The sequence below is a fragment of the Lycorma delicatula genome, chromosome 8, assembly GCF_047948215.1.
Source record: "Lycorma delicatula isolate Av1 chromosome 8, ASM4794821v1, whole genome shotgun sequence".
Classification (NCBI taxonomy): domain Eukaryota; kingdom Metazoa; phylum Arthropoda; class Insecta; order Hemiptera; family Fulgoridae; genus Lycorma; species Lycorma delicatula.
This window is the reverse complement of record NC_134462.1, coordinates 100,905,051-100,927,267: the sequence shown is the minus strand read 5'-3', so window position 1 is coordinate 100,927,267 and position 22,217 is coordinate 100,905,051. Positions and strand designations below refer to the sequence as shown.

General features: G+C 33.9%; 3 protein-coding genes across 30 annotated transcripts in view; 2 read left to right on the top strand and 1 right to left on the bottom strand.

Annotated features, from left to right (window-relative positions):
• Positions 1–22,217, top strand: part of LOC142329167 (uncharacterized) — a 503,112-nt gene that overhangs the window by 61,618 nt on the left and 419,277 nt on the right. The gene's annotated exons all lie outside the window — the stretch shown is intronic.
• Positions 1–22,217, bottom strand: part of LOC142329169 (uncharacterized) — a 236,808-nt gene that overhangs the window by 21,546 nt on the left and 193,045 nt on the right. For 25 of the 26 annotated variants that reach the window (XM_075373543.1, XM_075373534.1, XM_075373537.1 and 22 more), the window contains one exon: positions 17,376–21,549. The exons of the other annotated variant lie outside the window; for it this stretch is intronic. In XM_075373543.1, coding sequence (XP_075229658.1) covers positions 20,325–21,549 — 1,225 coding nt within the window. In that variant the 3' untranslated portion in view covers positions 17,376–20,324. Of the gene's footprint in view, positions 1–17,375; positions 21,550–22,217 lie in introns of those variants that run through there. 26 annotated transcript variants of the gene reach the window in all.
• On the top strand, positions 363–6,731 carry LOC142329172 (uncharacterized). Its single transcript, XM_075373558.1, has 2 exons — positions 363–636; positions 5,933–6,731. The coding sequence occupies exons 1-2, from the start codon at positions 489–491 to the stop codon at positions 6,571–6,573; spliced, it is 789 nt and encodes a 262-aa protein (XP_075229673.1). The 5' UTR covers positions 363–488; the 3' UTR covers positions 6,574–6,731.

Below are 22,217 nucleotides of genomic sequence, written 5' to 3'. Positions count from 1 at the left end.
GTTTCTTAATCGATATATCGGTTATCGGAGGGTATTTCGAATCTTTATTAACCGTTATCGCTCCCAACGTATCTCATTCGTGCAATTTCATTTCTGGATTTTATCGAACCGCGTTTCCGTTTGTACTTTAGTTACTTTTTAATATGACAGTGCGTTGAAAATAATAATTTTTTACTAATATCAACAATCAATAATAAATTCAGATTCTTGTTACCCCGCGGTTGTGTTTTGTCCGGGCACCGTAGCGGTACCCGCCAGCGGGTGCACAAACCGCTCCGCTACCGCCCCTCTTATGTACACTATTCTACAGACGTAGCGGCAACGTCGGAATCAAACCTCCACAGTACTCCTGCACTCATCGTTATAGCGTCTGCTCGTTGTCGCTTCACCGTTCGATTCACCGACGTTTTATCACGTCTGTACGCGATTTAATTTTGTCGTACGATTTTACTGAGATTTAACCGTTTTATTATAAATTATTACCGTTCATGGCACGAAAACCTAAATTAACACCGTTATGTATTCAACGGATTAAGCAACATCCGATATTGTATGACTTTCAACATCCAGAGTTTTTAAATACGACTAAAAAAAGAAAAACGTGGGATAACATAGCATCAAAGCTACAACTTACCGGTAAGTAACCGCTTAATAATTTAAATCAGATGCTTAATGGAAACGCATAAGTTTTAGATTCCGCATTTGAGCGATTAAATTACCATAGTTAATGTACCGCTAATTTTCACATATATACTGTATTTATTTTTTCTGATTCTTGTGATATTACGCAGCGGATCGTAGCGTAAGTAAAAAGTAGCTTTTATTAGAAAAAAGAACCGCTATTTTTGTTATTACAGAGATGTTAGCTTTGTACCGATTATACCGTTGGACATTCAATATTCTAAAATATAGGATACAGGCCTTATCCTTTGGAAGCAAAGTAATTTCGTTTTACATATATTTTCTTTCACGTTCAGCGTTTCGGAGGGAGTGATGAACTATACAACCGCGTCCAACGGCCTCTTGTTTTTGATAATTTTCATCGTCGGTTAAGTCGAATAAGCTGATGTAATCGAGTGTCATTCGTTAGGTTTGATACGATTAAAAACCAGAACCCAGCAGGATCCGAACTAGAAACTCGACGCAAAAATTTTCTAATCCAAGGCCCTCCTCCATATCGTACCGTTGAGATATCCTGATTTCTTCGCTTTAAAAAATAATAAATTCTTTCTCTTGTTAAATATAAAATAATTGTTAAACGATAAAATGAATAAACGATGTGTTCCGTTCGGCCGGTGTAATCGTTTTTACTTCAGGCTAGAATTCAGTTGCGGAGTCCCGTATGCATATCTGGCGGCAACAACTCGGAACGTGATTAACAGGATTTGAAATTACTTTCCTCATATTTTGGTCGATTTTAATATCGAAATTAAATATTAGTAAGAGAGGTGATAAGACTTTATTTTCTCGAATTGTGGTATCGGTCGATCGATTGTAGTCTGTATAATACGCGGAACAGGATATTAATTTTGCGGTTTATTCTTTCTTCGGTTTTTATATCAACGGATGTGTTTGCAACCGGATAATCGTGGATCTAACTATTATATTGTAATATTTAGCTTAGTTTCTTTATTATCGCTAAAGCCTCTATTGTATAACGACTTACGGTAGTCGCAAATGTTCAGATCAAGTTTCGAACCGAACGCGGTACCGGTCAACTAAAATCAATAACCCTGGAACGCAAGGAACTCGATGAATACGTCCGTGTAGCGTAAATGTAGCCGTATATTTTGTTTATATTTCGTAAAAATTTATTACCTTGTATTCTCGTGATGTATATTTATTTTATAACGATATAGTTTATAAAGTATAAGGAACGGCGCGTAAAAATAAGGATGTCTTCCGAACAAAAAGTGAAAAACAATTTTTATACCTTGGTAATTTTCGAAGAAAAACAGGATCATTTTTACATATCGGCGGTTATTGTTTTCGGATAAATTCATCGGTGTATTATAAATTTTACGCTAATCATTTTTACGAATAACCGGTCTTCCGCTACGCATTTTGATAAAAGCTTGTCGTGTTCGGCGATATCGTAAGGTTATTAAGTAAATAAAACGAAGTACTTAATGAACGCTTGCTGTCGAATATTGAATTGCGATTACATAATGAAATCGATCTTTTACAGTAAAATTAGAATTGCGACGATCAGAAATTAATTTCGTTCCGATAGCGACGACCGTGTCTTAACGTACTCGGTACTGCACTGCTGAATCTTTACAGGATGCTTCTTATCGAATTTTTTTCTCTACTGTTTACACACCATTTCGCCTACCGTCTCATTTGACGGATGTTAGGCACATACAGACGCTCCTTCGACGACTATATTAACACGACCGATAACGATTATAACAATTTCCTGCTTCTTGTCTGATTAATTTCAATTTTCTATGTAGCGATTTCGTAGATCGAAACAAAGATACTGAATAATTCCTTGTTCAAAGTTAATAAAATGAAAATACGCGTAAGGCTTTTACGGAATCCTATTTTATTGTAGGTACTATTATTTTCAAAAATTATTCGGTCAAGAGACGTAAAAAAATAAAGAAAGAACTTTAATTTATTTTTCCGAGTATATCAAAATTGGTTAACAGTCCTAAAACTAAGACGTCATTTAGTACGTTACAGTCATGAGGTAGACTGCTTAAGGCTTGAGAGTGTGATGGTAACTTTGTAGACCGTTTCTGTTATCAAAGATTTTTTAATCGTTCGGCAAACGATCAACGGCATCCGCAATGTAATTAGATTCAGAAATGTCGCGTTAAACTCAGAAATTAGATTTCGCGTCGATATGCTTTGTTTTTCTTAATTTCCCAAAATGAAAGGTAAAATAACTAATCGCTTATTTATTGTACGCGTTTATTAGAAGAAAGTAAACGTGAGATTTCTTAATACGCAATTTTTTTCTGTTCGGCTGTTCTGAACTCTGAATTAGCTAAATTAAATCTACCTTTTCGATTTAAACGCATTCCGAATTTCGTCGATTCGAGATCCCGTGAAGTGGAAATTTTAAGTAATTGCTCGATGATTGAATCGCTTACAAAACCGTAACGGCTTGTACTCATCAATCCTAAATTTTGATCGATAAATTAACGGGATATATCACACCGCACTTAACTGGAAATCTAGCCTTCGATCTTCACTTCAGCGGCCCGTGTATTTTTATTGGGTTTTGAGATGGAGACGGTCACCTTCCGATTCTATTGATTACAAAATTTCAGAATATGTTTTTTTTTTTAATTGGTTTTTGTAAAAGAATTTTGCCAAAGACATCCCCGTACGCGCCCGAAAATGTGTAGGCTTTCAATTTTTACAACGGTGTACTTGTATTCTACGTATTATATTAGATGCAATCTATCGATCTGATCATCCGTTTGACTTGCGTAATTTAATAATACGGACCCGTCTTAAAAAATTGTTACTTTAACATCTCTGTACTTCTACAACGCGTACACCATTCGGTTAAGCTAGCCGAGTGTCAGATCATATACTGCTTAACCCGCCGGGTTGGTATAGTGGTGAATGCGTTTTCGCAAATTAGCCTGTTTCGAAGTCGAGAATTCTAAGGTTCAAATCCTATTAAAAGCAGTTACTTTTATGCGGATTTGAATTCTAGATCGTGAATACCGGTTTTCTTTGGTGATCGGATTTCAACTAACCACACATCTCAGAAACGGTCGAACTGAGACTGTTCAAGACTACAATTCATTTACACTCAATACATATCATTCTCATTCATCCTCTGAAGTAATACCTGACGGTGCTTCCGGAGGCTAAACAGAAAATAAAATATCATGTGCCGCTTAAAATAAATAGTGTCTACATCGAACGGAAAATTGTTGTCGAATGTTAACAGAAATCTTATGGATTTTAAAAATAGTAGGAGTGCGTGAGTTTAAAACGGGGAATTTCCTTTTAAACAATACTTAATGCGGAATAAAAGAAAGGTTTGATTTACCGCACCGCACGTACTAGTTTGTTGAAGGTTCTTATTAATAAATGTGATAGAGATGATATAGTCTCCGTAGCTGTAAAATGATTACTTGTGGTTTGACGATTTAGTATTTATCCTTTGATTACGGTAACTTGCGGTATTGTTTCTGTTACTTTCAACGTGTTCTCCACCAACTCTGTCGTGTACGAGTTCTGTTTATACATTCTTATGAAATAATTGTTTATATACGAATAAAATTTTCAAAAATCGTATTCAGAATGAATACTCTGTATAGAAAATCGACCCTGTGGCAAATACAGCTTGTCAATGGGATCGCTTACTTGAATTTTTTAACCGTTTATCTTAGTCTTTTCTCGGTCGAACAAAATCACTTTTGTCGATTTTAAGTGTTACGGAAACTATGAGGATTTTGTTGTCTTCTCGCCTCGTAACTTATTCCCAGAGACTCTTCACGATTGCCTGGGCCAAATCGTACAACAGAACCTATTAATTGTTCTTACTGATGATTGGTCTTATTATTTTTAATTGACAAACATAGCGAGTAATTTATCATCCAGATAGGTTTTTAAGGATAGAGGTTTTCCCTCTATGTAGGGTTTAATGTTAATCATCTTAGACCTTTATTTTTAATTTATCTGTTTGTATTTGAATTTCATATTGGGTTTTGAGTAAAAATCGAGAATAATTTTAACTCTTTTGTGCGGTTTAGAAATTTCTTTTACACGGTAGTACCGTGATACTTTTATCTTTATAATTAGTCGGTCTATAAATTTGCATATTTTCTTCTCTTCTGGAATTTTTTTTATTCGGTTCTTATCATTCAGGTTTTTTTTATATAAAAAATATTGTCATCTGTTTTGGTCCCATTTTTGTTACGCATTTTCATGCTTTATCAATCGCTATCGTAATGATTTCACCTTTTAGGTCGGTAAAAAAGTCTTCCGAAATCAGCCGATTTGGAAGTCGGGAGTTCCAACGTTCAAATCCTAGAAAAGACAGTTACATTTAAACGGATTTGAATACTAGATCGTGGATATCGGTGTTCTTTCGTGATTGGGTTTCAATTAACTACACATCTCAGGAATGATCGAACTGAAACTGTACAAGACTACACTCATACATATTATCCTCATTCATCCTCTGAAGTAATACCTGAACGGTAATTCCAGGAGGCTAAACAGGAAAAAAGAAAAATCGGTAAAAAAGACGGTAAAATTTTTAGTTCCGCATGTCATCGCTAGTTTTTTAAATTCATAAATGCGTCTTAGATTTATGTTAAATTCAAAATTAATCGTTCAGGTTTGTTCCATTATCACCCGGTTTCGTTGACTGGTAACATACTCGTATTTATTTGTCGTTTAGATGCGATTATCGGACGGATGTAGGCGATCCGACACGTATTTTTAATTAATGGTATCCTAGCGTTTCCCGTTGTCTTCTTCACATAAACGAGTATCCTGTATTATATCAGCGCATTAAGCCCACAAATCTGCTAGTATTCATTATAACACGATACTAATTTACCCTAGCAATCGACTGTACTCTGAGTTATTACTACTCGTTGCGCCTATTGTATCTCGGGTGCATTACTCGTGTCACAGTATTACGAGATATCAGGATGAATATTGTAAAGACGCAAATTAATGTACCGGTTTTGGCATTAAAAAAACTTGATTGATACATATACAGTCTTTGCTTCTTAGAGGTTTATTATCGGAAAGCAATAAATGAAATTTCATTGCAAATAACAAATTAGTGTTAATTTAAAAGACTTCGTTATTTATGTAACCGATATTTGGTAAACGAAACAAACATTTGCACGATATATTTCTTAGCCGCATGCATGTCATAATGCTTAAATTAAAATCACAATCGGATTTAATTTTTTACAATAATTATTTTCTTTCCGTGTTACAGGGAATCAATTAAAAGGTAAATGGAAAAACATTAAAGACGGTTATGTAAAATATTTAAGAAGTCTCAACGCAAAAAAATTGACTCCTGCGATGAAAACTTACCGACAGTTTCCGTGGGCGAAACAAATGGAACATTTTCAACCGTATTTAAAATTTCGAAACGACGAGGTTCATTCGGTAATAGTTAAAAAAGAAGTAGAAAATCAGAGCGTTTCTGATAACGCGCCAGAATTTATCGATGTATTCGAGAACGGTAAATTTCCTGATCATGCATCAGAATTTTCTTCTTCGTTCGAAACGAATGGAGTGCCGGATATGCCGTTACAGATCGAAATCGACGAGTGTTTTTCTTTAGAATCGAAACCGCTGACGCGCAGTTCTACCAGAAATAGTAAAAGGATAATTAAACGTCCTAATTCTTCTAATGAATACGTAGTACCTTCTGATAAAAATGTTACAGATCGGTATGCACGAACCGTTAACGATATCGCCAACGAATTTGATGCTACCGAACTTCTTTTTTTGGCTTACGCAAAAACTATTAAAAAATTTTCTCCACACCGGCAGGTGCTTGTAAAATTTAAATTTGCGCAGATCATGATGGAAGAAGAACTTCAACAAAATTGTGATAATAATCAATGAAGGATGCTCAGATGGTGACTTTAATGATTTTTTTCTCTGCGGTCTATGATGTAAAACCTGGTCGCGAGTTCCGACTAATGTTATAGAACTTAAATAAATAAGTTGTTGTGTCAAATGTATGTATTAAATAAACCAAAAATAATAAATGTCTGGATTCAATTTTTATGTTAATTTATTTACTAATGATCATAACATATACTTTCTTGGCATCGTAGCCGTAGAGCTACGCTCAAAAAGAAAAGTACGGTAATCATTCAAAAAGTGGGGTTTGGATTTTTTCACATTTTCATGACCCAGGGACCCCAAAAAACAAAAAAAAATAGTGCGGAGTAATGTTCCTATGTTCATGTATTGTCGTGTTTTGATTGGATAAACTAATTTTGTGTAGAGACTCGTGTATATGGGGCGATTTGTTGGTAAAATGTTGGGTCAAATACCTCCTAGTGGTGAGGTGGGTTTGGGGGTCAATTTTCTCTAAATTTTGTAACCATAACCATATATTTCTCACAACACGCGTATATGCTTCCTACCATTTTTTTTTTAATTTTGTCCCAAAATTCTTCCTTCCTCAAAAATCAAAAAACTATCTTTTTATTTATTGCATATTTTTTTAACAGATTTTTTTTATATCTTCCTACGAATAGAGTAGTGCAAGCGATCCCAAAAAATATTTTGTGTCAATATTGGGGGTCGGAGAGCCGATCAAAGTGTAAAAATATAGACTTTTTAATTTTTCCAAACTTTTTTGGATTTATTTAAACTTTTAGTAATACCATTACAACAAAATTTCATCATAATTCACCCCCAAAAAGAAATCTTAGGTAACGTTATATTTGGTTGTACTTTTTTATGGAATTTTTTTTAGTTTTTTCCATTTAACATAGTAAAAGTAGAAAAATCAAAAAATTTCTTTGAATGTGGTAGAGCAAAAGAAATAAAAATATGCAGTTTTTTTTGTTAATTTTTAAAAAAATTTCGGTTTAATTAATGATATAATGATAATTTTACAATAAAACTTCATCATAGATTATCCCAACCCCAAAAAATAAATCTCGGGTAACTTTTTTGATATACAATTATTTTTCCACTATATAAAAATAAATAAACGGTGAAAGAAATCATTACAAGTTTGTTATCAGCTTTTTTACTTCCTTGTACGAAATAAAGGAAGTATTGTGACCGCGAAAAATTTCGGTTTCATATTTCAACAGAAATATTCATTTTGACAATCTCTGAATCCATTTTGACTAGTTTCAGCGTGACCTCTGTCTGTACGTACGTATGTATCTCTCATAACTCAAAAACTATTAGTGGTAGGATGATTAATTTTGGAACTTGGACTGTTATAACATCTAGTTGCCCACCTCACCTTTTGATTGCAATCGACTAGGCAAGTCCAAAAAAGCCCAGATGTTGATGTTTGAATCCAGATGTTGTCACATCTGAGTTCAAAATACTTAAATTGATCACTTTCCAAAATATATCAATATTTCTAATGTATATTTCAACTATAGTGTCTCTATATTGATACATAATTCCAGCTTTAAATTTTGTGTTATATGATTCTAAAAATAACTGACGACTTTATTATACAACAGCAGGATTGCTTCCTGGTAGTTGAAACAAAGAAATATTTAAGGAAATTTATAAACGAAGAATAGTTTTAAAAAAATTTTTGACCGGTTTTAATGTAGTTTTATTAGGCCTCATAAATACTTTACTTTTTTTTTAGGAAGAGGCATCTTCTAGTCCCACCTCTTTCTGAGAAATTTGCTAGTCTGATTAGACCAGGTGTAGCCAACAGTTTTTGCCTCCGGGCTGAATTGGAAAGAAAATTTTTCACGGACCGAACGAAATATTAAAATTTAAAAATGTTAAATACAAAAACAATATTTATGAGTAAATTTACGTAATTTAGTACAAAAAAAAAAAAAACTAATGTGAGGTGTTAAGTTTTTTAAATTTCCGTATTTTTCATTGTTCAATTGCTTATAAAAAAAAGCTAATATTGAAAAAAATTTCGCGGGCCGTATATTGGCCATGCCTGGATTAGACCTATGCGGTTTAGCGAGTGGATTTTACGGTTTGCTTAGTGAACGGTCATTTACGAGGGTAAGTCAAAAAGTAAAGGGAAATATTGATTTCCCTCACAATCACATGAATGACAGCAATGATTGTTCTGCTGTAACTCATAACCTCTATCAGCTGTTCATTGAAAGTATTGTTTCATTTTTTGCTGTTTGTGATTGTGTTTAAAAGTCTGTTTAAAATGAGTTCTCCTTTGTCTGATTGCACGAAGGAAGAAATGCCAGCAGTGATACGTATCCTCGGTTCGGAAGGAGTGACCTAGATTATTCATCGAATGCAACAGCAACATGGAAAGAGTTGTTTGAGTAGAAGCAAGATCTGCGAATGGATTGATCGCTCTCTGTGATGAACAGTGGCAAGGTAGGCCTTCCACTTCATAGACAACGATAATATTAACGCGGTTAAACAAATTATTATCGATATTCAACGAATTACAGTTGATGACATTGCACGTGAGTTGAATATAACCCGTGGCTCAGATTTTCAATCATCCATGATCTTTAATCTTTCGAAACGTCTGTGCTCGCTGGGTTCCACGTCAATTGACCAGCATCTACAAAGAGAATCGTTTGAAAATTTCCCAGAAGCTTTTGAAACGTTATGAAGGAGACTCATTTCTTAAGCGAATAATAACCGTTGATGAGACGGGTCCATCACTTTGAAACCAGAGTAAGCGAAAAATTTTTGGGGTGGAAACATCGTTCATCTCCCACTGCAAAAACGTTCACACCTCAGATGTCTACAGGAAAGGTGATGATGACGATATTCTGGGATATGGAAGGTTCGTTTTTGGTTTATTTCATACGTAAAAGTCAATTAGTAAACAGTGACAATTACTGCGTTTACTGAAGCAAAAAATCAAATCCAAAAGGCGTGATCTTGCTTCAGGATAACGCTCGACCTCGACGGCCAAAAAACAGTCTTTGCCTTCAAGATCTCGGTTTTGAGCCGCTGGACCGACCTCAATACAGTTCGGACCTGGCTCTAAGCGATTTTCATCTTTTTGGCCCATTAAAAGAAGAGTTGCGAGGGAATCATTATCTATCTGATGAAGAGGCCACATAAGCGGTGAAAAGTTTTGTGCACACCAGACCGATTAACTTTCTTCCAGGAAGATGTTCAAAAGCTCATAAAAAGACGTAAGTCCATAGAAGTAGGAGGGGATTTTGTTAAAAAATAATTATGTAACATTTATGTAAATACAAATAAACATATTGATTTTTTTGAATTTTACTTTTTGACTTGCCCTCGTACTATTTGTTGTAGAAAATTTATACGATTCTTTTTATCGTTTCGTGGTGACATTTGACAACTGACTTCTAGTTGGGCCAAATGTGTTACATTTTCCCAGAAAGAGCCAGTAAGTAAAGGACTCTAAAATATTGTAACATTATGAAGAAAAAAAATTAAACAGATGGAAAATGAATCTTGACTAGAAGAGACCAATTTAAAGAGATTCAGACTTTCTAAGTAGGCTTTTTAAGTAATTAAGTTATAAAATAATGAGCGTATTTTTATAGTTTATGCTGCTACTTTATGTTTGAGGTTACTGCAAAGCTAAATGTAAATAATTATTTATTTACGTTGAGTAAGTTGAACAGATATAAATCAAAATTATTTAATTTTGATTTATCTTTTTAAACGATAAAGTATTATGAATAGATTTGTTAATTATACTAACAACTCTTCAATTTTATGTACGAGGTGTTATAAATTATCAAAATTATTTTACTTATTTTTTATATTGATATTTGTTACCTTCAAAGTAGTTCCCCTGAGATACGACACACACACATGTCAGGGGTTTCTTCCAATCCTCGGAAAACAATTGTGGTAAAGCCTTATGTATAGTTCATTTAGCGATTTCTTTTTTTATTCCATCTATCGTCGAAATCGTAACCCTTTTAATGTACTCTTGATAAGTAAAAACAAGAAAAAGTCGCAGGGTGCCATGACTGAAGAATACAGATGCGGCGGGTTCAGTATGCTGCTGTTTTTTCCTGAATAATCAAGAAATAAAAGTGAATTGTAGCTGTGGTGTGAAATCCAAGAATTGTTTACCTGTATTTTAGGTTACCGCATTTTACCGATTTTGAACAGTTGCCCATCTCCCGCCTGCGGAGGAGGCTTTACAGCCTCGCGATGGAAGCATGCAGCAAGAATGGCACGTCGTGACGTGCCATTCCTTTGACCTATCTTTAGTCGTGACTAAGTATAGAGATCCTTGTATAGATTTATACAGGACTTGGGGGATGGTACGCCTCTAGTTCGTTTTTAAGGGCAACGGGAGCTCAAGTGCTCTCCAACCACGCGAATTTGAATCAATATTTGTTTCGGTTCCGCCTGGAAGCTGATGAGCTGTACGTCTGCTTGGAGATCTAATCAAACGAGCATATGATGTTCGACTGCCCAGCTCTTGGGGGCGGGGCCAGAACTCAGGCCACCTTAAAACTTAAAGGTCAAGGGAAAAATTGGCCAAGCGGCGAGTCAATGTGGCGTGAGCCGCATTATCGGACCGTGTGGGAGTTCCTTGAAGCCGTTGCTTTGTTCAACCGGGAGTAGTTTAAGGGATAAAAAACTCCTACCTCTTTCTGTAGGAAGCTACCTTCGAGAAATGGCTGGCCAACGGTCAAATATAGCTCCAACCTCTATAATATGGTGGACAGGTACTTGCTGGCATTCAGCGGCCTACGCGTGGCAGCGAATTGCTGTTCTTGACAGAATAATTTTATTAATTGACAATTCATGTATTTTAGTGTGTAGACGAGATGCGCCTACCCATTTTAGTAATATATGACAAGTGAGCAGTGGGACACGCAAGCGAGTGGTATATGGCACCACGCTTATTCCGTTTACGCTGTTAGGTAAGCTCTAGGAGCCAGTTAGGATATTGGTCGCTATACCGTTTTGAGACACAGTAGCCGTTTGTGGCACGAACATTCGATCTTATGCTTTAGGGCGACCGAATGGGGTGGTGGTGGGAGAAATGCCAGACAAACCTATGGTTGTAGACATTTTTTCGGATTCCATCTACGGCGTAAAACCACAAGTAATACTGTTTTATGAACAGCATTACTATCTTGTGGTAGAATTTATAACGGACAGCGCTACTGTAATCGAAGAAACCAGTAAGCAGGACGTTAACCTTTCGATCGACCTGGCGGTCTGTTTTCAGTCTTGGTACTTCAGAAAGTTTCCATGGAAATGATTGAACCTTCTTTTCCATATCATAACAGTACGCCCGCGTTTCGTCACCTTTTATGAGACGTTTTAGTAATTGTGAGTCATCGGCGACATCCACTAACAATTGTTGTACAATATATTTGCGACGATGCTTTTGTTGAATGAAGATTTAACAGTTTTGGAACTCTTTCTTATGTAACACTTATTCCCACGATGTTTCCATTCGTGGGAGCATTTTTCAGTCATTTTTTTGTGAACACCATAACTTCAAGTCGCATTTCTATTGATTTCTCCGTTTTCAAGTTTCTTTCCTTTAAGCGGAATTTTAAGCTTAGGATGGAGCCAAACATTGCAGAAAGCCATATCTAGAGTGTAAGGAACTTACTAAAGTTGTTCGATCTCGTGTTGTGTCAAAGATGTTGTTAAATTGTTATACGGGCTAGAGCGTTGTGATGAATTTTCCAATCGCCGTTTTTGCAGAGCTGTGATGTCTTGCGTCGAACAGCTCTGTTAACCGACGAAGAACAATTATATATTCTTTCTTGATAATTTGTCCTTGAGTAACGTATTGTGATGAACCGTGCTTTGATTAAAAAAACCTGTTAGCATAGCAGAACCTTCACTTTTAGTTTTCCAACGGGTGACTGTTCTTTTGTCTCGGGATCATATCCATAACTTACATTTTTGGGTTCTTTTTTCTATAAAATCAGGATCATTACTGGGACATTCCAGCATGTGTTGCGTAATTTGCAGTCGGTTTTCCTTTTGTTCATGAATGAGAAGTTTTTGGACTAATTGTGCTGCGAAATGAAATTCATACTTTATTTTCAGGCCCTCTAGTTGTTATTCAACGTCGTTCTTCATTTAACGGTCTTTGGAACTCGCTCGATTTTTTTTCGGAATTTTTACTGGTAGAAGGTCTGATAGATCGTTCAAACTTTCGACAGACATCGTGCTAACATCTAAACTGCGATAACATTATTTAATCTTCCCATTAAATCTTGGTGTCATCAAATTTCTGACAAAATTGAATGCAGATTCTCTGATGTCTTGTTATTTCTTTCAAATTTTGTTTTGATGATTTATTATTCTTATTCGTTTAGCGAGGTATCTTTTTCTTTCAAATTAGGAATTGACTTATTTTCTATCGGTCACGTTTCAACTTTACCTTTGAATTTGAAGCCGAATAAATCGTTTCATAATAACGGTAAAAAATTAAGAGCGGTCTTATTTTATTTCACTATTTCGTTTATTGTTAATCCATGCGATTTGATTTCATTAATGCATTTCGTGTTACAAAATTCCTTTATCGACTTTAACCTAATCCAGTACTACGCTGCGTTAAACGTGCAAAAGAATTGTAAGAACTATTTTTCTGGATTAACTCCAAAAATCCTAGATACTTTCTTTTTAATAAATTTAAAAAAGTTACTACGTTGAATAGTCATATGAGCAGTAGTAAAGTTTTTGGATTTGTTATTACGATATATCGCAATACTTTTTTCTCTGCAGCAGTAGTTCTAAATACCGCTTAATCCCTATGTAAAATACGTGAGCTGAAAGTTTCCCTCCCCAACTGCGTACTAGTCTGTTGCATTTGCATTTTATATGCAAACGTGTCTCGTTATTAGTAATCGGATGATGTCAACCAGTTAGATAGTGCAACAAACCGCGCTCCCTCGTCAGGCCTAAGCCAGCCGACAGTTCGGTTATCAAAGACAGCGGGCAAACCATCAGCTCAATGTGTAATATTGTCACTTGTAATGGTTATACATTTTCTTATTCGTTTTTACCATAACGGAGATTCATTTCGTGATCAAAATGGCTGTATTTGTGGACCGTTTTAAATACGATATGATCCGGTTTATACTTTCCTAGTATTTAAAAAAAAACTGACAACACAGCTGTTAGCTACGGTCCGAGACAGTTCTACAAATGCGGTTTGTTTCTGAAACCCACCGGGTTGGTCTAGTGGTGAACGCGTCTTCCCAAATCAGCTGATTTGGAAGTCGAGAGTTCCAGCGTTCAAGTCCTAGTAAAGCCAGCTATTTTTACACGGATTTGAATACTAGATCGTGGATACCGGTGTTCTTTGGTGGTTGGGTTTCAATTAACCACACATCTCAGATATGGTCGAACTGAGAATGTACAAGACTACACTTCATTTACACTCGTACATATCATCCTCATTCATCCTGTGAAGTATTATCTAAACGGTAGTTACCGGAGGCTAAAACAGGAAAAAAGAAAGGATGGGTTTGTTTCTGAAGCTCGGCTTTACGCACGCAATTTAATTTAAGATATTTATAATTTTATTTAAATATAATACTTTTTCATTTATTTAATTCAATGATTCTAACTAAGCGCGCGTGCATACCGTATTTAAATTGGGCGGGTGTGGCGGTACTAGCGGAGACAGTCGGCACTAATTATACTAACGTAATTTCACAACTTACATACAACAAATTTCGCTTATACGGTCGGCAGACTGGTGTAGACGCGAGGCTTAACGCACCAGGTACCGATGGATTGAGTTCGAGACTCAACCAGACCAAGTTTTTTCTTTTACATTTTATATATTATTCATTTATTTAATTGTACCGCTCATCTGTGACTTCGCAACATAGGAGTAGTTTAGAGCATTTTTTGGAGCGGGTTTGTGATTTTGCAAATATTGTTATTTTTTTAAAGAATGTGGCTAAGAAAAGTACGATATTAATTAGGTAAACTCTCGAGATACTGAGGGTGACTTTGCTATTAGCAACATCCTTGACCTTTTCAGATGAAAATTTAACGGCATCAATGCCCTATATATATGTTACACTGATTCAAGTTATAATACTGCATCATAATTCAACGCATCTTCAATCATCTGAATACGTAACTATTAAACTATGAATTTCACAAGATTACCAGGATTTCTTTAAGTATTTACTGTTATCTGTTATTATTCTAAACATAATAAGAAATTCAGAAAATAAATACAGTAAGTATCGGTATGCTTTTTAATTCATAAATACTGTGTGTACATTGTTTACAATGATATCGGTTGTAGTGACATCCATAATTATAACTTATTTTTCCTGCTGCAATGCAACATTGTATAGTTTATAATTACGTACAGAAATGACTCTATCGGTAACGTAGTATATTTGCATTATACCTACAGAAATATTCTGACGGTTCCTTTTTTCTTACATATGTACTGCAGTTCTTTTTTTTAACTTCTTCGTGTACCAGCATGATAGCGCAATAGAGCCTTAGCTCTGCAAAACCAATCATTGTCAAATAGATTATCAAGAGGTTGGCGAAGAATGCATATAACTGTAACAAATGATGTAGTGGCTTCAGTACTAGTAAAAATAGACTGGGACGTAGGTAATGGCAATGAAGGTAACGATGAAGACCTGCCAAATCTTTCAGAAGTTTTAGCGACAATGAAAACAATGAAAAACTTTTTCTGCAAAAAGTCTGTTATTTAGCAATAACAGACTTTTTGCAGAGAAAGTAATTTTTACCATTTTTCTCTATCTTATTTTACTCCACCATATTTTGAGTGTTTTTATATTATTTTATTGCGGAAATACATTACTTTTAATGATTATTATTATTGTTTTTCAATTCCCTTGTAGATGGCGTATTAAAGTAGAACCACTAAGCTAACTAAACGTCAGTTGTAATGACCTAAAGTGGACGGTCCCTTGGAGGTCACTATAAATGACATTTACTACACTTGCTCTTATCGACATTAAAGGGTACGGTTATCAAACCATCCACTACTAGAATACATTTAACGCTTGTCAAACTATATTAAATGACTTATGTCGATGATCTTATAACTGGATATTACAATTTAGAGTTTATTAAAAAGGTTAAAGACAGACGTAAATTATTTATCAAACCGATACGGGTTTCCGTTTCATAAATTATTTTCTAGCGATTCAAGTATAATTCCATTGAACTATAATTATAGCTTTTTATTAAAAAAAGATGAAAATGTACGCTCATTAGAAATCTTATAGAACAACCATTCAAACAAATGGATATTCGAATTTATTAAATATTTAGTAAACATTTTATGCAACGATTGTGGGAAACTAATTGTCAACGGAATGACATATTATCCGATTACTTATCCTAATGGAGATTTTTTTTTACTTGATACAGATTACCTGATGATGGGTTGTGGGAAAGCGGCATAAAGAGTGTTAAATTTCATCTTCGCCGTGTCGTAGGACCAAATATTCTTAATTTTGATACATCAATATTCTTAATTATACATCGTATTTACGCAAACTGAAGCTTGTTTAAATTCACACCCATCATATACTGTATCTTCTGATTTCGAGAGATCACCACATCTAAACGTTTTCTGATTGGATCTGCTCTTATTACAATCTCTGATCCTATCACTAAAATCTCTATTAATTGTTTAGGCGGTTGCCAGACAATAGAAAAATTTACACAATCTATTGAACATTTTCACATAAAAGTACTTAATTACAGCTTCGTAACAAATGGGAAACTTCTTACCTGTAAAGGAGACTTACTATTAGCATCAGACAAAAGAAAATACTCCTCTGCAATAATGAATATATTTACAATATTAGACAATTCGCCGACCAAAACACAGACTATATTTGTGACTAATCATAAGGAATTCAATCTATCTATAGTCAAGGTATCTGTAAAACACGGTAGGTCCTCGTCTACCGGGCTTAATTATGAGGACGAGCTTTGATGAATTGCCATCAAAGCGATTTACTTATTTAGGATATTTAGAATAAAATACAGTAAGAATTAACGTTTTAACTAATTAAATTAATTTGTACTCTCTGTGTAGTAATCATAATTTTTTTAGAATAAATTAAATAATAATTATATTACTTTTATTCGCGTTTCTTTAACACTATTTATTTATGTATTTTTTTGTACAATTTAAATTTTGTAGTTTTGTAGGCCTGCAAAGCTCAAAAGAATATTAGTTATTGATGCGTACGTGCTATTTAGAAATAATCTGTGTAACTATAAGTCAAAGAAAATCGTAACATTATAGACTATGATAATTACGTTTACTGTTATCTAAAAATTTACTGTTTATAGAAAAACCATGGTTTAACGTACTTGGAAAAAACATATAATTCAAATAAATAATTACTTCATATACATGTTGAACAGAATAATAATTTTATTTATAATAACAATACCAGTACATAATTCGTTACTATAATAATGACACCATAACTAGATACGGTGCAAGTCATTTCAAATTAATCGATGTGACGTTTGGAATACACTACTATGACTGCTGGCATGAGAAGTCGCAGTGATATTAAGAGCAGTGGAAGAGATGCCTTTAGATGCATACACTATATTTAATCTTAAAACGTTTGTTTACAATTCATTTATGTAACTGGAACCTTATAATACAAGGAATTAGCCGATCAACCTAAATTTGAAGTAAAAATACTACAGGAACTGTGGAAAAAGTTCAGGAAATTGATAGAAATAGGTTTAATAAAACTAAAACGTTCAACTGTTCAAAATTATATTTAAATCTTAACTTTTTTATCATTACGTATTAGTAATGATACATCTTATTTTCTACAAACAATTTTTTTTTTAATGCAACAATGTAAATCAAATAAATGAAAAATAAAATTAATTATAACAAAAACTAATACGCTTATGCAGCATTTTTATTCTATATATACAACACAAAATTACTTAAATTAAATAGAAAAGTTTTTTTTTTTAAACAAAAAATTGTAATGATTATGGAAGTAACATAATATTTTTAACTATCTAAATAAACAATTAAATATTAAAATTATAGAAAGATATTTTTACCGTCTCGGTCTCTGTCATACCAGTAATGTTTAATCGATGACAATAAGTATTTCTCTTTCATTTTAATTAATTTTTTTCCAATTAAATTTAATAAAAACACGTTCTCATGAAGGAGAAAATAACATTAAAAATGTAATAACAATTTTATTAAAAATCAAAGTATACGTTTACGCATACGACAAGAACAAAGAATAATTACCCCTAGAAATTAAACTTAAATATTAGAAAATCGTCATTGTTTTATTACATAACAGAATTAAATGAAAGAAAAAAAACTTATACTTAAAGGAAAAAAACGAAACTTATACAAAGTATAACCCAAAAATTCATTACGGATAAAATTTAATCCGTAAAGATCATAATGGATAATTATTATAATAGGAACTGTTATAATATGTAAATAATAATTCAGTAAATTAATCGGCTGTTTATATAATTTATTATTTTCTTCAAAATATTGTCATAAACTTAATACATTATTATAGAATTATACAACAGTATGGAATCGGCATTCTTACTCGTTTTATTAGAAAGATATGTAAAACCAAACCCCGTACGTAGACACGTCGACGAAAACTAACCCGATCGTTGCATTTTAATACTTTACTTATTCTTGTTACCATATAAAGTCGGTACTTTTTTTTGTGCGCGTATCTACATTTTACTAGTTACTGTTCGTTATGTTTTAGTAAAGTACACTGTGTACTTTGAAAAAATTTACTTTAGCCTAACGAAAGAATAAAAAGTTGACGATCTACGTATATATAAATATGTAAATTTAAAAAAAAAATTGATATAAATTTTATACTCCATCAACAGCCGACTTATTCTTATTTACATATCGATGTTTAAAAAAAAGGAGTAAGAATGCCTTCATCATATTTAGAAATCGCTATTTGTTTTACTACATATTACAATTATTATAAGGTAACAATGTAACATTACGGGGTGGCCAATGAAAAATTATTATTAAAAGTTTAGTTTATTTATCCGGTAAAAAATATATATTAATTTATCCAAAATATATCGCCCGATACACCTAATAAAAAGATTTTGACAATTTTTTTCATTTTATTGTACAGGAATGTGTACATCTCAAGCGTACAGGAAAACGACTCGACCGTACGTATGACTTCTTCCTGATCGTAAAAAACGAGTAATAATTTTTAAGATATCTGTTTAGTACAGAATAACCGGTTCTTTACAGCCCGATAAGGCCGTCGGATTTTATGCCGAATCCACCGACCGATGATTATAATTTGATAGAACGTAAAAACTGATTTACATTATAAATAAATAACATTGCAGGAATACGAGGCGGTTTATAGATTTGCCGAAGTCAGTATAAATCAAGAAACTCTTACGATTCTACTAGGTAATACAACGAGAAAATAGCGGGAGAGAAGAGCGAATAAGTGAAATAAACCGGGTAGGGATGATTTGCTGTAAGAATCTTTTTAATCGTTTCCAAACCTTTTTAATGTACATTCCATACAATACGTACGATCCGCCGAAGTGAAATTTCTCTATTTGTGTCAAATCCTTTAATAATTTCTCTCGGTCAACGGCTACCCCGATTCTTTAATAGTTATACAATTATACTTATTATCTAATACCTTACGGATTAAAATATAAAAATATTACAAAACTTTTAACTTATTTAAAATATCAAATATTCTAAACCGTTTTTCTATATATACATATTCAGTCTTTGTAAAAATGAAGAAAAAAATATATGTATGTTACAAATACACTGAAAAGGTTTTGTACCGCTTCATTGTAGCAGCGTACTGCCTGTTTAAAGCTGCCCAGGAAAAAAATGAAAGGAGATTCCCTCGACTTGTATTTTATCTTAAGTTTATTACAGATATTTACATAGTTAAATAAATTATGCACCGTTACAGTTTCTTTTACATATCACCGAAAAAAGCAAATGTGATTTTGATAACATACACGTAACCATCAAGATTAGGTTAAATTAGCATAATAAAATAGATAATTTAGAATTAACTAAAATCGCATTACTCTAGAATAAAAAAAGACAATATATTCAACTTTTTTCCCCTCATTAAACTGACGGCATTCAATTTAAATTGTTTAGAATATTAAAACTACATAGCAAAATTTTTGAATTAACATCTGTCGGTGCATAAAAATTCAAAAATAAATGGAATGCATTATCTGCATTCAAGACAGCCACGTAACCGGCCAGAGCGGATGTCCAGGGTATCTGGATAAACCCTCCTTCAACACACTCAAAAAATCATTTTTTTGAAATCTACAATGAATACAAAAATTATGAGTATAATTATCGGTTTATCACCGTGGGGTCAGTCAGTTATGCTGGTTCAGTTCAAAATCAGATATCACAATAATTACTTAATTTAAAAATTACTAATGCATCTTATTTTTTCTTTTTATTATTGAAAACTGTAATAAACAAATTACCCTGAAACTAATTCTGGCTGTACACTTGATTTACTGTACTTAGTAGATTATTACTTTTGTGTTTATATCGCAAGTACGGTATTATTGATAAATATTTCATAAATCGGTACAAAAAGTTTTTTTTTACACATTCTTTTGAAAACGTAGCACTTCTAAGAAGCAATAGGACAGCTATTACTTTTTTAACAGTTTTCCATGGCGTCTTCAGTATCTTCGTCGTCGTAAGGCTCGACTTTTATATGCTCTATTTTAATTTCATCTAAATCTATTTCGGTCCGTAACTCTCCATCGTTCCTAGTTTCTTCCTCATCTTGCGGAGTCGTTAAATCGCTCGTAATGATTTGCGTTTCTTCGGTATTATTCTGCGTTTCATTAGTCGCAGCTTGTTTTTTCGGTTTTCTTCTGGCGGGAGTTCTTCTCGACGTTGTTTTTTTAGTTTCGGTAGCCGACGGTTGCGATCGGGCGTTATTATCTTTAGATACGGATGCTCTTTTTGCCGGTGGTTCGACCGGTGTCGGCTTAGCGGTAACGGTAGCCGCAGTCGTCGCCGTACTGCTGACTGTAGGACTTTGTTTTTGTTTCGCCGTCTCTGCGGACGTCGCAGAGACGGTTTGTGGAATTATGGCCGCCAGCGGTGGCGGTTGTGAAGATAATATTTTACAAGTCTGTTGCGTCGTCGAGCTGTTCTTATTTATGACTTGTTGTAACGTCGTAGGATTTATCGTTCTCTGTTGAATCGGTATAACGTGACTTATATTGGCTAAATTTGGAATCGGTTGGAAGGCGTACGGTAACACGGTTAAATTTCCGACGGTTTGCGGCGTCGGTGTCGAGGACGGGTACCGTATCCTTTTTAATTCGTTCAATACGGTCATTTTAAATTCCATTTTTTGCGGACCCGTTAATTCTTTCATCGCCGGTAACAACGACATAAGAAACGCTTTATCTTCGTCGATGTAATTTTTATATTCGTCTTCGATGCTCACCTTGGCGTTGTATCCGTCCAGAATATCGGACACCGGAAGCGGTCTTTTTAACTGCATCCTCTTGCGGACCGGATTTACCGGAACCACCGGTAATGGCGCAGGGTTTTCTGTGAGATTCTGTCTGACGTGGATATTTTGACCGGTCGCTTTTTGTTCGTTCGGTTTATCGTCGTTAACGACGGTAGCCGTAGATATTATTTTCGGCGTCGGTACGGTTTCTATTACTGTCGTCGACGTCGGCGTATTATCGATATTTAACGGATCTTCTGCGTCTAATTCGGTATCGTTGAACTGTGCATCTCGCGGTTCTTCAGTTTCATCGTCGAGATTCACTTCCATCGGTAGTATCGAATTCTCATCGTCACCCTCATTTTTGTTCAAGTCTCCGGTTATGTTTCCTTCAGTATTTTCCGTGGTGGATCTGAAACATAAAGCAAAGAAATAATTTAAGCGTCGTTTTAAAAAAATATTTTAAGTTAATGTGAACCTCGATTAACAGTTATTAATTATTGTTATCGAATTATTAAATATATTTAATTATCGTGCGTTATTTATCTACAATTATTTTCATTAATAACGTAAAAATAAATAATTAACGGGAAAAAATTTCAAGTAAACACGAGCGTGAGTAGTTTAATTTTTAAATAACTCGTATCATTTAATAAACAAAATTACTACATGAAACTGAAATGAAGCGCAGAAAATACCAAACGACGAGGGGAAAAAGTGGCTTGTAAGGAAAGAAGGAAGGAACGAGCTGCCCGTAGTAGGACCGCAAAACGTGACGAAAAATAAAAATTCACGGCATATTTTACTACTGAAAATAAGAAAATATTTATATAAATTTAAGTCGTTTATGTTGCAAAAAATGTCGTCCTAATTTTTGTTTTAAATACATAATTAAAACGATTTCAAGCCTGTAAAAGAGGAAAGAGAAACTTTTATTCGGCGATGCGATTAAACAGTTTTAATATTAATCTTTCAAGAATATATTCTTTTTCGATGATGATAATAATCTTTAACTTATCACAGACTTAATTCCTTAATTTATTTAATTCATGAAAGTTATTTTTGTGACATTGTTTAAAG